Genomic DNA, 18,191 nt, shown 5'->3' on the forward strand with positions numbered 1-18,191 from the left:
AAGGATAGAAGAAATCATAACCTAGGGTGACCGAGAAAAACAGGTGGATCGTAAACGGCCTTAGACCGAAACAAGCAAGGGCAACTATTTCCGCAGGTGTCCCACTAATCGTCCAAGGTGAGTATGGATTACGAAGGCTATCGCTGCCACCAAAAAGAAGATATGGGCGAATTATGTGATCTCAATGTGAAAAATGGCAAAGAAACGCGAAGTCAGTGACTTAACGGCACGGCAGATTGAAAAGAAAAATTACGGTGGCCTTGATGATCCTTCGACCATAGACAAAAAAAAACTCACATTGAAACGAACGGATCGGTGTAGAATCCGTCGTTTCAAAAGAAGCGTTAGTTTCAGTTTCGCCTGTGGAATAGGCAAAAAGTAAAAAGTGCTCGAATCAATTTGCTATAGTAGTGTGGGTAATTGGCAGAAATAAATGTGGGAGGAGAAACTACGATCAACAGGAAACCTAGAACAGCTGATGATGATTGACAGAAAATTTTTACTGTAGAAATCAGATTCAAGCCAGAACAGGAAACCCTGAAATATAAGAAAATAAATAAAGAAATGAATTGAAGAAGTTACTTGGTGGACCTGGGAGATTGAGAAGATCTTTCCCTTTTGGACCACCGAGCCGAAAAGTTGAATTTTTAACCAAATAAGTGCAGTGACAAAATCCTTGAATTTTAAAAGTGTGTTAAACCAAATGAGAAGAGAAAAAAGTTTTAATGTTTTAAAATATTTACAGAATCAATTGAAAGTTGAAATTAAATCAAAATAGTGAGTCGCGAAACATAAAAATGTATCCGAAAGTAAGCATACTGAGAAAAAAAATCTATAGTGAATTAATTATTAAATTTTTGTAGAATCTTTGAGATTGAGAGATCGTAAGTCGTTAGAGAAAAAAAAACAAGTCCTGAGAATAAGAAGCAGTGAACCACAGGTAAATGTGTAGTCATGTGTTTAGCCGCCCGGTTAGCCACCCCCTAGTGGCGAATCTACGTTGGGTTCAGCGCCCCGAACTCGAGTGTCCGAGGCAAAAGTGCGAGTGCGATCGATTCCAGAGCGTGAACCTACGATTGACAAGCTGGTGGTATTGGCGGAATCACCCTAGGTGTGCCTATCGCCTCGTGGTCGCATGCCACTATAGGCACACTTAGAGAGCGTTGGTCATCGGTGAAGAGAGCTCGACCCACGTGCGTCACACGCTACACTTGACTGCAAAATCGTGGAGAAGTCCATAGGGGGAAAGTTTTCCCAACGCCAGCGGGATCCGCCCGCCTCACGTCCGGAAATCGGAGGCCCTCCGAAATACCACCTAGCGACGCCATACGACGAGAATATCATCGACCAGCAGCAACCGATCGATTGCGTCCTACGACATCACCGATACTCGCCTCGTTCTGGTGCAATACCGCAACCCTTCTACAAGACGCTGCCTTCGTGGAACGATCACGATCGTCATCAACTCGCCCCACGGCGACGGTAACGCGATCGTCCACTCGCGTCTCTCGGTGGCGCCTTCGCTCAACTCGCTCGCTCCACATCTCCCGAAACGATCATCGTGGTGATCGCATCCAGGTCACGATTGTAAGTACCTTCAGGCGCCCTCCGGCGCCACTACGCTCGACAAACCCGTTCGTCATCGGCCGCCACCACAGTGACGAAACCATCTCGAAGGGGGGGGGGGGGGGGTGGCTAGGAGTCGACTCGTCATCCAACCGTAAGTAGAGAACCGCTGACACACACCTTTACACCAGACACCAGTAGGGAACGACATTTATAAATAGTAGGGGAAAAGACAAGTGTTAGGGGATAGGAAGACTCACGAAGATCATACGCAGGGGAGTGACGTCACGAGCAGGGACTGAGTGACCATCGTGAATTTCGGTACCGTAGGCTAGCGGATTGCTCCGGGAGAACTCGCGATGATCAATCAGTGAGCAGCTGGCTCTTCTAGGAGATAGATGAGGGGATTGTTAGTCTGTTTTCATTTTATCAAAATATTACGAAACCGGAATTTTAAACATTGAACGATTTTCTTTCTCTTGGTTGTTTTCCTCAATAAATAGGTTTTTCTCAATTCTACTTATTTAATATTTTTTTCTGTCCTTCTTGGATGAATTAGTGATAGGGTATGTGTGCCATCATTAATCTCATGTTCACATATTCATCCTATTCGAAAACAAGCGATTACGGCACCGATTGATTCCGTTCTTTTTGTTTTCATGGGTGCTCACTTCTAACAAAAAATACAAAAATAAGAAACAAAACAAAGAGCGCTTCAATCCATTGTTTATCGTAGGATAAAAATGGGAGCCACATGCTTAAGAAGGGAACCAATACCCTATAGCAGAATATCAGGAATAGTTACTTAACGAATTTTGGGATTTGATGGAATTGGACTTTGGTCAGTTTTTTGGTAGATTGGGAAGAGAGCGAAGAAGGATCCTGTGGTTGGGCAAAACGCAAAGCTAGCTGGACACAGTAAATCTGAGTTCTTGGCAGACGACTTCGTCGTCTAGCGCAAAAGCCAAGGATTTTAGGACCCTTTGCAGGATCCTCCTTACAACATAAATACCAATGGCATTTGGGAGCTACGAGTAGCGCTAAGTATTGGGAGGTATGGAACAGAGTAAAACGGTAAAACGCGTCCAGTCAGTTTGAGCGATTAACAACTAATGAACATTGATTGTGCAACAAAATCATGGCTAACTATGATATGCCGTCAATACTGAGGCACTGTAGTATACACATGTTTGCTGATGATGTGCAAATTTATATTTGCTCTACAAATCACTCTAAATCGCAGCTAGCTCAACTTGTTAATGCTGACTTGTCACGTGTTTTATCATGGTCAAACAACAACCTTCTTCCAATTAATTCATCCAAAACAAAAATAATGTTTATTTTACGATCCCGTAACACGTCTAGTATTCTTCCTGACATTATTTTAAATAACCAAAAAATTGAATACGTAAATAGGGTTTCGAACCTTGGTATCATCTTTCAGAGTGATTTAGAGTGGGATACTTATATAGATGCTGTATGTGGTAAAATTTTTGGTGGCCAAACTGGGAGCATGCTGACTATTCAAGTGAAATTTTGTTTGTTCAAAGCCTTATTATTACCTCATTTTACTTATGGTTTAGAATTATTTCTAAATGCTTCTGCACGATCTCTTGATATACTTAGGGGCGATTTCTTCACCCTGGCTTAAGCGTTAAGCCTGGTTGAACTGTATGGGTAAGCCTGGTTTACCAGTTAAACCGAGGTGAAGTAATCGGCCCTTAGGGTGGTTTTAAATTGCTGTGTGCGTTGGATCTATGATTTAACATAATTTTCAAGCGTTACTCACCTCCAATCTGAACTGCTTGGATGCGGTTTTTATGATATCCTTAATGTGCGATCATGTACAACGTTATACCACAGACAAACAGACGTAACACTTCGAACATTTTTCGATTCAAATCATAGTCACGGAAACACATTCGCCCAATGCTAAAAGGACTCTGTTTGGCCGACCACCCACTAGGTGGCGGTAGTGAGCAAACGTCAAACCCGAACAAAAACTATGCGAGCGCCACGGTTGGGCAGTTGGCCAACTATCAAATTTTGAAAAAGACCGTTAAATCGGTGTACGATGGGTGTTCCCGAGAGGGAAACCGGTTTTTAAAGCAGCCGTTTTATTTACAGCGATGCTTAAACTGTAATTTATTAAACGCAATAATTAAATATTTTTCTTACATAACTTATCTTAATACTACTCACAATTAAGTGGTTTCCTCTACTACGATTTCTTGTCCGAATGATTCGACCGCGTCGCAACAATGGGAATTATCAGAGTGTTACGTCTGTTTGTCTGTGGTTATACAAAAAAATAACCACAAAGGCACCTCGTTTTCTTTTTGACAAACTACAAGCATTCCAAAGTTCTCGCGTACAAAACTTCGTTATTCCAGTAGAATAACTAGCCACAGAAGTCCAATGTCGCGACTGTTCGTGTGACTAACATCTAGTTTGCCGCGCCCTTACAGCGTCAGCAGCGGTACTAGAAGTGTCAAGTTAATTTTGTTTACAATAACAAAAGGCCCTCTACAAGATGGACACTTCAAAATAGTATATTATTGCAATTAAAGTTATTAAAATAATAAAATAAGAAAAGTGACTACAGCGCCATTGAAGTTCTAGTGTATTTCTATTGTTATTCCGCAATACAGCACATCGCATTATGGGGCGTCATTCTTCGTTCGGAGTATTGTAAGTTGGAAACAACTTCCACCTGACGTGAAATCTTGTACCAGTATTAAAGAGTTCCGCAGGCAGTGCACACACCATTTCAGTAGAAGGAATTAGTTTGTTTAGTTAACCCTTTATAAGGCCGAGAAAACTAGATGAGTAATCAACGCACACTATTATGGACATGATTATACTCATGATTACCTGTACAAAACAATTTTTGTTTGAAAGAAACTCTCAAAAATCTAGGTGGCGATATAGTTGCCACTGCCCGTTTACCCCAAAAACGAGCTTTTGAGGTGGCAATATAGTTGCCGCTGCCCGTTTAGGCCACCAGCGCTGGTGGCAATATTCTTGCCACTGCCCGTTTAGGGTACCTTTCTTCTTTTGACTTCGACAAAAAGCCGGAAAAGAGATCTTAGAGTGGATTAGGACTTAACGCATAATTTAAACAGTGTAGTTCAGCTCATATCAACCCATAATTTGATTATATCTTAAAATATTTAACAAATCTATAGTTTTACAATAAGTTTGAGCTAATTTTCTTCACGCGGTCAAATTTTGCCATTTTTGAGACTACAAATGGCTCCCAAATTATTTTTTAAGCTTTGTTTAGTACCAAAAAAATACCAGGCGTTGTTAGTAATCCTAATTTTGAGTAAACCAAAAAAAAAGTTCGAAATAGATTGTTATAAAACAGAAAAAAATAAAAACAGTAGGTGGCAATATAGTTGCCACTGCCTTATAAAGGGTTAAGTTAAAAATAATGATTTATGAATAATGTTGAATTCCGATTGCTAAAATTTAAAAGGTTGTACCTTACTTAGCAAATATTCGTTATACAAATAAATAAATAAATAACTAAGTTATCTCAAGGTGCTTCAGTTCTTGATGTTGCTAAGCATCGCCATCGCTTCACTTCTCAACGTCGAAGAACTTCAGACCGATCTGGGCGCGGAGTCGTTCCAGTTTAATCCTCTACTTCCCATGGTTGCTCTAGAGCACCATCGATTTTCGACGAACTCGAGACAAACGGAATCAGATGAATAAATACTGTTAGGGCCCATATAGCCGAGGCGGTAAACGCACGGGTATTCAGCATGACCATGCTGAGGGTGACGGGTTCGATTCCCGGTCGGTCCAGGATCTTTTCGTAAAGGAAATTTCCTTGACTTCCTTGGGCATAGAGTATCTTCGTGCCTGCCACACGATATACACATGCAAAATGGTCATTGGCAGAGGAAGCTCTCAGTTAATAACTGTGGAAGTGCTCATAGAACACTAAGCTGAGAAGCAGGCTTTGTCCCAGTGAGGACGTTACGCCAAGAAGATGAAGATGATGAATAAATATGATGCAATAGTTTTTGGAATATGATTTCAATCTCATTAGTTAAACCCAACTCCCAACTACTTGTTTCAATAGTGGAACTATTGATAAACAATCAAAATACTATTCATTTACAACTTTTTTTTTTCGTTGATTTCGAAAAATTTGGCCAATTTGCAATAACTTTTGTTCAAGCACTTTTTTCGGAAACGTTTCCTTGCCATAGAAATAGTCATTCGAAGTCGTGGGAAGGAAAGGGTTAACTCGCGCCAATGGTTTCGTCAGGATGTTCGCGATCATCGAATCCGTTGGACAATATCGAACTTCCATGACATCGGTTGACATCATCAGTTCCCTCATCGCAATATCGGGTCTGGTGCTTACCGCAACGTACAGTAAAGCGCCAACCAGGCTTTGGTAGCGCTCGTCGTTTGGCATTGCTTTCTCCTCCTTTTGCTGTGCGTTCGGATATCCAAGGTCCATGGGAATTTTTGATGGCTTCGCCTTGTCTACGCCGAACCTCTCGGTAAGCTTCCGAATATATGCCGATAGATTCAGAAGGAAACTGCCGAAATTAGTCCTCTCCACTTGAATGCCCAGGTAATTGGAGATGTCCCCCAGGTTCGTAAGCTTGAAGTGTTTCGACAGGTACCGTAAAACGGGGTGAATAGAAACAATGGGGCGAATAGAAACAAATAACTTATTCTAAAAAATATGGTAATTATGTTTTAAATTTAATCAAAACTTAATTTTATTAGCTAGTCGGATGGTACCAGTGCTTCAATAAACCTTTTTTGAAATGATAATTCCGTTATTTTTTTTGTGAAAATTTCTAAAAGCAAAGTATCGATTTAGAGGCAAAAAATCTTCCGCCATTAAAATTGTGTTTTATCGATTTGGTATGTATCCACAGACTAAAGTATTTTTCGACATTCGACAATTTTTTCTTCATTAGGTGAATTATTATAATCTAGTCTTAGAGTTTTATTTAAATTAAAAGTTATTTCTGTCTTGAAATTGAAAAAATATCGAAAATTGTTTAAAGCTGTTTCTATTCGCCCCATTGCGGGGCGAATAGAAACAAGCAACCTTTTTTCAAATAAGTTAACGAATTAAAAGTTAGTTTTGAATCCTAATTACAGCAATTAAAGAGGGAGGTGGGACCCAAAGTTGAGACCCTTGCAACTGGCTTTATTACGCACGGTTCCAGAAATACTTGCCTAAGTATGCTGGAAGGTGTTTCTATTGACCCCGTTTTACGGTAGCGGTACACCCGCTCATACTCATCGTTGTCCGGTCCGGACTTGTCATGAGCATATCGTCGACGTACAGCAAAATAAACGACATCACTCCATCGACGTTCCGGATGTAGAGACAAGGATCTGCCTAGGATGGTTCGTATCCAAGCCGCTTCAGTTTCTCCGATGGTTCCAGATGCGTCTCGCTTACTTCAGCCCTTAGATACTACGCTTCAACAGGCACACCTGTTACTGCGATTTTCAAAATAGTAATAAACTGGTCATGGCCTGATTTTCGGATGCATTGAGTCTACAGAATCTCATTTACGGTTATTCATTTTTATTCCATAGTTTTGCGGATTACAGCGATATATGTTGATGACATTATTATGGTGTATAGAGTTAAATTAAACATTACATAATGTTATAGTTTTTTTTATTCGGTATATATACGCTATGTCCTTAATTCGAAAACACAAGAATTCACCTTTTTTGACTCGTATAAAAATATATGTTTCCCGTTGTATTTGCTGTCTTCGTGCTACTTTTTGTTGTTTCTGCGTAACTAGTTACTTAGCATTCGGTTTCACCTATCAGTAATTATTGTTTCTTTTTGTTGTTCGAAATTTGTATTTCTTTTTTTTTTCTTTGCTTGGACATACATATTTACCGATTGTGTCAAAGTGTGATGTAGTGGAAACAGTTCAGCGTCACAAATAATTTAACCTATAAACTAATATTGTAATTTCAAAAAAATATTACACATATGTACATGATGTTTGGAGAGTAACCTAGTTAGATAGAGCAAAAGAAAAATGATTTTGCCGAATATATGTTACTACAGGTCGAGATTAACACTCCAAAATACGCGAACTAATAAATATAATTCTATTCAATAAATAATCGGTACTGAAAACAAAATATTTCTCTGGTCGTGAAACGAAAAAAATATAATTTAGCCTCTTCTGATTCATCAACTGGTACCGGTGAAGGATTTTTAGGTAATTTAGATATCCTACTTGCTACTGTAATGTACAAAACATTGATGTGTTGTATGGTTTGAAGTTTGCTGTTGCTGTTTTCATAGGACTCTTTCGTCTTTGGTGGAAGACCGATACGTTTTAATAGAAACGTTTCGATAAATATAATATGTGTGTAAGTGTTTTTTCGCTGCAGCGTGGAAATGAAGATGCATTTTAATTGCGATACCGTTTTATTTGAATCCTAGGGTGTTGCTAAAATCAGCCTTTCTATTCCTTCTTCTATGCCTCAATACTAAAAGTCAGGAATTGTTATTCTTCTGGGATTGAGCTTCAAATGATCCACCCTAATGTGTTTGTTATCCACTAAAATTCTGCGATGGACGACACTATCTGGTACCTAATTTGCCTTTTTCTCCTGGTTTGCTTGCTAGTCGATGTCCAATGTTTGTTAGCTTTCCGCGAACTATACATACCTCTTGACATACCTGCAGTTATGGGATGCTTAATAATATGCAGAGCAGTGCATCTGTAAGATGGTTTTCGTGAAAAACTTCGAAAAACAATGAAGCTTTCATATTTATATCTCAGACAATTTTAGTTCATACTAGAAAATTTATTGAAAAAACAAAATATTAAAGTATTTTTTTCACTTTTTATTTAATTTAGATATTTAGCCTGTGATAACATTTTTATTAATTATTGAAATGAGTTTAGCTCTTAAGAAACACGAGGTGAGGCCTCAACACATCTCGGGAAGGTCGCCAACAGTTGAATAGAGAGTGCATAGATGTCAATGGATAATTGTGGTCGAAAGGTAGAAACAGTATTTTGTTGAACAACTTGGTGTCGGTCCTCTGCCGGAAACCATTATCCAGAACAGACTGGTCTAAGTTTGCATGATAGAAGATGAAAGTGTCAATTTTCACAGTATATCCTCTAGGATTGAAAGAATTAGTAAAAAGAACAATCTCCAAAATTCGAAGTTTACATAGTTCAGTCCAAAGATATGCGAAATTGGATAGTCTCCATCATTCCAGTCAGTATACCGTTATGATCGTAACTTTTTGTATTTACAAGCAGTAAAAGTTTGAAATTAAATTGACTGAGATACTTCTTTGAAAATTTTCATGATTTTCAGAGGCGACTTTAAAACTGTAAATGGAACTGCAAGTATAGTCCTTGAATGTTCGTCATACATACCGATACATCTCCCAAGACGTCCAAGAACATTTCAAACTGTGGATCATGGATGCATGCATGGATCTGGTCACATCCCAATAATGCACAAGTTCTTTTTTATTCAGTAGCTCTGGTTGTTGCTCGATAATTGATATTAACTGTTGCTTTCTTAGTCAAGGAATTTCGAATTGCTCCTAAAGGAGACTTCAATGTCAGTGCTTCAAGATTTTTTTGTTATTTTTCGCGAGAAAATGATATTTTGTTTCTATTGTATACTTTTCGCTTTGTCCTACGCAGTATTCAGTTCTGTATATGCAGATTAAAACTTGATATTTGTTAAAAGTTTTGAGATGTAAATGAAAAGTCGTTCCTTTGGTATAAATTTCATGAGTATATGTATAAGGTTACTGTAAAAGTTGTGCTCACTCGAAGACACGATGAGAGAATAAAAACGAAAGCGTGCATTCTGTGCACGTTACTTTGCACGTTACTTGAATGAAAGCTTCCTTCAATTGAAGTTTATTTAGATACAGTCGCAGCAATATCTAAGTGAAACATTGCTTGTTGTGATATTCAGCATTCTAACTAATACAGCAAATTCTGAACCGATTCTAAATACACGTTAGTTATTAGATAACATTTGAAATATGTATAATCAACTTCCATTTATTCACATTACTAGTTTGTTGAATTTAAATAAAACATATTTTGATTACAATCAGTTCTTTAAAGATTTCCCACCCTGTCCACTCATACATACTTCATTAGTGATGTTCCTTCTCTTCTTCGACTAGCGATAAATAATAAATCAACAAATCATGTAACTTTTCTGAAACAAAAAATAAATCTCAGGCTTACTCCAATCTTTTCTCTTGCTACACTGGACGAAATTACAAGTGTTATTATATTTGTTTTTATCAGGATAATGGTTAAGCTGTTAACTCGAACAGATTGCAATAATACTGCAATCTGCAAAACGTGTGTACCTCTTGGCCTTTGATATGGACTTACCAACGCCCAGAATGCTGCTTATACCTATTTGTGAAAATGTTTGGCTTATGTGATGTGATTCGTTTGCGGATGTTAGTCGTCGATTTTTAGTGGATTTTCGGCGCACTTCGGTCGTTTATCGTTCGGTTGCGTTTCAGCGTCGCGCCACGCTTGATTTGATCCATCAGAGATTCGTGACATATCCGAGGGTCGGGCTGCAAAACATTGGAGAACAGTGTTATACAACATCACAAAGCAGACGGGGTACTTTAATTATAAGTTTACAATCGATTGGAAAAAAGTGGGGAAGCTCAACGTAGTGTTTGGTTTATTAGTTGTTTATGCTTGCCAGAAAGGCGAAACTTATGTTTATATGAAATTAGCGTGTTGAATATGCACATTTTGAGGATTCGGTATCCACAGTTTACAAACCACGAATCGATCGAAGTCTACGATTATTACAAATTTCCAAAAAATTGTAGAGGATTCTGGGGTAATACGCACCAGTTAAGGAAGATGCGTCCAAATGCATAAAAAAAGGCAATAATATATTGTTTCAATGCATGCATTCATTGCAAATACTGGGCTGGGATCATTTGGACAGGGGGACTTATTTCGGGCACTTGCTGCTATAACTCAGTCAATTTTTATCCAATTGACTTCAATTTTTGTTCTGACTAGATTCTTTTGACTAGATTTTTGTTTTGACTAGATTCTGTATGTAGATGCCCCTATGTATAAAAATTGACGTAAAGATTGGTCCTAGTATTTTGTCGAATCGTAAATTTGTAGCTTTGGATGCAGTGAACAGAGCTCGATGAATATGGAAAATCAAAATTTACGTATTTGACACATTATACGGGCCCCGTATCATCCATACTCATTTTTCGATGTTGAAATTTGGCATATTTCACATTTTTATAACATTCTGCATTACTCTTGTCGTCCAAAAATGTATTCAACATGATATTAATGTATCAATAAATATTTATTGAACGATGTTTAAGATTAACAACAAAATCGTGATTTTAAGGCATTTAGCCACACTATTCATCAAAGCTATCGTGTTTTAAACACCAACGTACTGATTTTTCGAAAGTCTTCCATGATTAACAGATAAATGTATGTAGATTTTTTTGCATACAAAGAGTTTTAATTGTAATATTTTACAACTCTGAGGTATGGCTGGTCAAAGTATAGGTTTTTTAAGCGTTGTAACGTCATGGAAAAGCAACCTTAATAAAATTTATTCAAATTCGGAACAAGTTTCAATTATTAAATTTTGTATGGTCTTTGTACTCCAGAATATCTTTCAAATGAAACTAAAACAAAGTAAATCGGTTCACTGACGCCTGAGTTTCACCTGGTTGAAGTTTGCGTTGTAACGTCACGAAAAAAAAGTTCTGTGGAAAAGACCACCCGGATAAAAACTAACCATAGGGTGTATGGTGAAAACCATTCCTGCACCATACAGTGTACCAGTTACAATAAAGTGTATTGTAATGAAATGGTTCGCTATACTTTACATTTACATTGGATTTTTATGTAACAATATATTATACTGTTTTTCTTACGTTTGAACCATTCACTTTTCCGAAATATTATTTTTCCTTGTTTTTTTTATTTATTTATTCAGTTTAAGATTTTTTCCGTGCTTCACTGAAAAATATTTAAACCCAGAGAATAAGTTTTAAAAACTCAAATTTGGCTAAACAGCTTTTAGTTTTTACTCAGCATTGGGTTGTTTTCTCCCTCTCCCCACACGAATGTTGTCAAAAACGAAGAGAGAAGCACCGACACATCCGTGCGGCTCCGTGGAAGAATCCAAATTTAGGTTATCTTGACTAAACCCAAATTAGCGTCAAATAAGGCCTCCGCTGGGTGGAAATAACTTACCACTGGGTAAAATTTTTTGCAGCGATCAAACGAGAACTACCTAGTGACCACTATCGCTGTTTGACGCAAATTTGAGTAATTCCACAGAAGTGCGGGATTGCGTCAAAAGAACTTAAATTTGGGTTGATTTGTAGTTCCGTGTTTGTTTTGCTGATGTTTGTGACTTTTTTGATGCAAAGGAAAGGAAAGAGAAAAAAGTGAATAAGTTGAAACATCAATTTAAAGTCAATAACATGTTTAAATCAGTGGTAAACCAGATGTCCTAAGAACTGCAGGTCCAAGCAGGGGTCCTAGAGATATGGCGGGCTAGGTGTGTAGAGTGCGATGAGAGAAATACGAATGTAGGCCAACCCGGAAGGATGCAGGTCAGATTACTGTAAATCAGTGAATGAGTTCAAAACTATTCTTTCTGTATTTGCATTTAGGGGAGTTTTCTCCTCTTCTCTCATGTGAACTTGCCTTCGACCACAATGCGATTGACAAACTTTATCTTTGACGTAGAGCCATCTTTAACATATGGACTGAACACTGAAATGACTTCTAATATAGGTTCGTCTGCGGGTTCGCTTTTTAACCTAACTTATATTTGAATCGAACTTGACAGTTATCTCATGAGTTGTTATGTATTTCAAACTTTAGTCAAACTGGTGCCTTAATATTGCAATAACGGTTAAGCACGCTGTAATGATACTTATGTACCTCATCACCCACTTCATGCAACTACATTAGTGGTCTAATAACACTTAGCGCGCTCGGCATAGTTCCATCATGCCGCTCAAAGTGTTGCCACAAATAATGCTTAGTTTGCAAAACCCGGTTATCTGGCTGGTAGGGCATGGGAGCCTAAGCTTTAACTGTTAATGCAATCAGAGACTACCCAAGTAACCACGAAGCCGTATATAAGTGCATCAATTTTGCTATATATTGATAATTAAAATTGTGAATATAATGCTACATTACTTTAAACACTTCATTGAAGCAATATTAAAGTCGAAAAGGGCCCCACTAAAATCAAATTAGTGCCACATATTGCAGCACGCTGACAGCCATTGCTAAAGTAACATAAGTGCATGTGCTGTACATTTGCATGTGCACATGCTTGATTCGTGCATGCAGCAGGGACGGATGTCCTGGGGCCTGACGCACCCCCCGCTTGCGAGTCAGCCGCGTAGTTGCCGGCTAAGAATAGGACTACTGACCCCAATTCAAGGTGTCAAGCGACCCGTGCCGAGGAATGAGTGATCGAGGGGGTGAAAAAGATGCTCGATCTTTAACGGAGCCTGTGGGGCACCTGGGCACCCCCCACAGTAAGCTGTCCCTTACCGCGTTAATGCAGAGCTCTGGCGTGGTGGACATTCTTTCTCGTGCGACTCGTGGGAATTAAATATGAGTAATAACAAACAAATTCAAAAACAAGGTGTAGCAGGTAGTAGTGGTGCGATCAACCCCTTCGCAAGAAGCGGGTTGATGCGGTCTCCAACAAGGAGAAGCGAGGAGTCAGGTGCTGGAAGCTGCTTGCGCAGCTCAAGCGTGGGAGCTCCTGTCCACTCCACGGCAAGCCAGCCGGCGGAGGTCATGGACGGAGCATGGTTGCTGAGGGCCATCAGCCAAGTAGCAGGAAAAGGACGGCCCGCATTGGAGGTAGCTGAGCAGCAGCTTGGCAAAATTATCGACTTCGCGACAACTAAGTCAAACATAAGCAAGGACCTGAAAACGGCCTTGCTTCGGCTTAGAGCGACTGTCGATGAGGCCAAGCAGGAGCACGCGGTCGCGTTGCTGGCTGCAGCAGCGGCGGAACCCGCAAAGGAGAAAGCGTCTAAGTTTACACAAACGGAGGCCTTCTCCTTCGCGGGTAGTCCGAGGAGTGTGGAAGCGAATGCTCGTGACAAACGTGACAAGCATTCGCAGAAGCGGGCGAGTCAGCCGTCAGGTGAGGAGCTGTCTGGCGGCGCCCGCAAGGCCAGGCGTATAATAACCCCTAAAGTCGGTATTATGGCCGGAAAGTCGGACCCCAGCCAGGGTTCCCGGAAAGCTGGGAAGGGTGGGCCTGAAAAGGCTGGCCCGTCCCGGAACGATGGGAACAAGGGGTTGCGACCAATGGTGGGCCCTCAGCAGCCACAGAGCAGGGCGATCCAAGGAGAGGACCCTCCTTGGACAAAGGTAGAGCGGAAGAGGAAGAAGAAGGTGAATCCGCAGGCAGAAGTGCAGGTCGCCAAGCCAAGGCGTAGGAAGGCAGGTGCCAGGCGCGAAAAAGGTGACGCTATCGTCATCAAGACCGAACAGTCGAAATACTCGGACGTCTTGAAGGCGATGAGGTGCGACGCCAAGCTTGAGGGTCTTGGAGCCGACGTACGCAGTATCAGACGTACTCGTACGGGCGAAATGATCCTAGAGCTTAAGCGCCAGAAGGATCACAAGGGCGCCGCCTACAAGAGGCTGGCAGAAGAGGTCCTTGGTGATGGAGTGGAGGTGAGGGCTCTTACGCATGAGGCGACTCTGAAGGTCAAAGACCTAGACGAGATCACCGAAGCGGAAGAGCTCGTCACGGCACTGCGGCAACAGTGCGATGTTCAGGTGGCCGCCACAGCCGTCAGGCTGCGGAAGGGGCCAGCAGGGACACAGATAGCTCTGGTTCAGCTACCTGTGGCGGATGTTAAAAAGTCCGTTAAAGTAGGGAGTATTAAGGTGGGCTGGTGCGTATGTCACCTGACATTCCACGAGCCACCAGAGGTTTGCTTCAGGTGTCTGGAACCAGGACACAAGTCGTGGGACTGCAAAGGTCCCGACAGGCGCAAACTGTGTAGGCGATGCGGCGCTGAAGGTCATAAGGCCCAAAGCTGCACGAGTCCGCCCATCTGCATGATCTATACCGGGAAAACCTCGAAAAACAGACATCCGATGGGTGGTCCAGGGTGCCCGGCCTTTAAAAAAGCCGCAGTGAACAACAAATCACAGTGCAGGTAACGCAGCTGAACCTGAACCACTGTGATGCGGCTCAGCAGCTGCTTTGTCAGCCGGTTTCTGAGTGGGAGACGGATATCGCCATCATTTCGGACCCATACCGAGTACCCGCCGGCAACGGCAACTGGGCCTCGGATGGGACCAGGAAAATGGCGGCGATATGGACGACGGGTAAATACCCCGTGCAGGAGTTGGTGTCTACTACCTACGAGGGCTTCGTGGTCGCCAAAGTAAACGGGGTCTTCTTCTGTAGCTGTTATGCGCCTCCGCGGTGGCCGATCGAGCGGTTCACGCAAACGCTGGACCGCTTAACGACCGTGCTAACAGGGCGAAGGCCGGTGGTAATAGCGGGTGACTTTAATGCCTGGGCCGTGGAATGGGGAAGCCGTTTCACGAACCAGCGGGGTCAGATCCTGCTAGAAACACTGGCCATCTTAGATGTCGACTTGGCTAACGTCGGTACCAAGAGTACCTATAGTCGAAATGGAGCGGAGTCAATTATTGACGTGACCTTTTGTAGTCCTGGCCTAACAAGTAGTCCGAACTGGAGAGTAGATGATGGCTACACTCACAGCGACCACCTGGCGGTTCGCTACAGTATCGACTACAACAACAGCAGACAGCGGATAGAAGAAGAGGCGGCTAGGCCAAGGCCAAGCCCTCGTAGGTGGAAGACATCATACTTCGACGAAGAGGTATTTAGGGAAGCGCTCCGCCGTGAGCGAAACTTACTCGGTTTAGACGGCGACGAGCTGGTAGCGGTGCTCTCACGTGCGTGTGATGCGACCATGCCTAGGCGAGTCCACCCTAGAAATGGGAGGCCACCGGCTTACTGGTGGACCGACGCGATTGCGGACCTGCGCCGCGCCTGCCTACGGGCTAGGCGGCGGATGCAGCGAGCACGATCAGAGGAAGAGCGAAACGAACGGCGGGTGGTGTTCGCCGCTGCAAAAGCCGCGCTCAAGACCGAGATAAGAGCAAGCAAAAAGGCCTGCTTTGAGGGTCTCTGTCAGAGTGCCAATACGAACCCGTGGGGTGATGCCTACAGGATTGTTATGGCCAAGACGAGAGGTGTGATGGCTCCTACAGAGCAATCTCCAGAGATGTTGGAGGGGATCATTGGAGGACTCTTTCCGCGTCATGATCCTAGTCCTTGGCCTCCTTTCGTAGGACAGCCGGGGACTGGGGCTGGCGATGAGGTAAGGGTCACCGATGTGGAACTTGCGGGGATAGCTAAGTCCCTTAGCGTAGGTAAGGCCCCAGGTCCGGACGGAGTTCCGAACCTGGCCTTAAAAGTAGCTATTGCAGAAGCTCCCGAGATGTTCAGGTCTGCTATGCAGAAATGCCTGGACGAGGGAGTTTTCCCAGAAGCTTGGAAGAGGCAGAGCCTGGTACTATTGCCAAAGGCGGGGAAACCACCCGGAGACCCGTCGGCATATAGACCAATATGCTTGATTGACACGGCGGGGAAGGTGCTCGAAAAGATCATCCTCAATAGAATGTTGAAGTTCACTGAGGGCGTAAATGGTCTCTCGAGTAACCAGTATGGCTTCCGGAAGGGGAGGTCCACCGTAGACGCTATCTTGTCGGTTACAAAAACCGCCGAGAAAGCACTCGAGCCTAAGAGGAGGGGAATTCGCTTCTGCGGGGTAGTGACTCTGGATGTAAGGAATGCATTTAATAGCGCCAGTTGGGCTGCTATTGCCGATGCGCTCTTGCGTCTGGGGATACCGGAGTACTTGTACAAGATTCTCGGAAGCTACTTCCAGAATCGCGTACTGGTTTACGACACGGAGGTGGGTCGGAAGTGCTTTCACATAACCTCAGGAGTCCCGCAAGGTTCCATCCTGGGTCCGGTGTTATGGAATGTCATGTACGACGAGGTGTTGAGGTTAGAGTACCCAGTGGGAGTGGTGATTGTCGGATTTGCCGACGATATTACGCTCGAAGTCTACGGTGAAACGATCGAGGAGGTGAAGTTGACTACCGACCACTCGATCAAGGTTGTGGAGGCGTGGATGCGGTCCAGAAAACTGGAGCTGGCTCACCACAAGACAGCGGTGACGGTTGTTAACAACATGCAGTCGGCGCAGCAGACGGAGATCAGTGTAGGAGAGTGCACTATCCTGTCGAAGCGCTCTGCCAAGCACTTGGGCGTGATGATCGACGATAAGCTTACCTTCGGTAGCCACGTCGATTATGCCTGTAAAAGAGCCTCCACAGCTATTGCGGCACTGTCCCGGATGATGTCCAATAGCTCAGCGGTGTACGCCAGTAAGCGCAAGCTTCTGGCTAGTGTTGCTACGTCCATACTTAGGTATGGCGGCCCGGCGTGGGGTACCGCGCTAAGTACTGAATGCTACCGACGGAAGCTGGAAAGTACTTACAGGCTTATGTGTCTGAGGGTTGCAAGCGCGTACCGTACCGTGTCACACGACGCTCTCTGTGTCATCACTGGTATGGTGCCCATCAGCATTCTTATCAGTGAGGATATGGAGTGTTTCGAAATGCGCGGCACAAGAGGCATACGCAAGACTGTCAGGATGGCCTCTATGGTCAAATGGCAGCGCGCGTGGGACAGTTCCACCAAAGGAAGGTGGACCCATAGGTTGATACCGAGGGTAGATAGTTGGATTAATAGGCGCCATGGGGAAGTTTCATTCCACCTGACACAGGTCCTTACAGGTCATGGTTGCTTCCGACAGTATCTACACCGTTTCGGGCATGCGGATTCTCCCGAATGCCCAGTGTGCAATGGTTTAGAGGAAACGGCGGAACACGTTTTGTTCGTGTGCCCGCGTTTTCGCACAATGCGTGACCGCATACTTGCCACATGCGGGGAGGACACAACTCCGGACAACTTGGTCCAGAGAATGTGTAGGGATGAGATTAGCTGGAATGCCGTTTCAACGGCTATCACCCATATCGTCTGGGAGCACAAAGGAGGTGGCGCGTGGACTCGGAGAATGGCTAGTCCAGATGCAGTACAAGAGGTGGTCCAGGGGTTCGAAGTCGGCTTCGTAGGTCATACCGGTGCCCTGCGGTCGAGATCGACCCTTACAGCGATTAAGTGGCCGCGGAGAGGAAGTCCCGGTAGCGGTGCTGTCGTGGCGTCAGTCTACTGGGTTGGATCTGAGCCCGCTGTTGGAAAGGGGTCCCCGGCAAGGGTCGGGGTAGGTGAGACCCTGCTGTCTGCAACCTACGGATGCAGCTGATAAGGCCTGAAGGGTAGTGATACCCTTGCCTTCAGCAGGTCAGATCGGGTTGCATGTGGGCATCAGTTCTTGATGTACGCTCAGTAGTAGGGCGCGGGCGGGGTTGACCCTGCCCGCCTTCCGAGGACAAAGGGAGTGGCGAGGACCACTCGGGAAACTGGCTAAG

At 43.3% G+C, this 18,191-nt stretch overlaps 1 protein-coding gene across 1 annotated transcript in view; it reads right to left on the minus strand.

Annotated features, from left to right (window-relative positions):
• Nucleotides 1-7,979: 7,979 nt before the first annotated feature.
• Nucleotides 7,980-18,191, minus strand: part of LOC109411142 (uncharacterized protein DDB_G0283357) — a gene marked incomplete at its 5' end in the record, with an annotated part of 86,464 nt that continues 76,252 nt past the window's right edge. The window contains one exon of the mRNA XM_062848255.1: nucleotides 7,980-10,168. Within this exon, the coding sequence (XP_062704239.1) occupies nucleotides 10,061-10,168 (108 nt within the window). The remainder of the gene's footprint in view (nucleotides 10,169-18,191) is intronic.

Source organism: Aedes albopictus, chromosome 2, assembly GCF_035046485.1.
Source record: "Aedes albopictus strain Foshan chromosome 2, AalbF5, whole genome shotgun sequence".
NCBI lineage: Eukaryota > Metazoa > Arthropoda > Insecta > Diptera > Culicidae > Aedes > Aedes albopictus.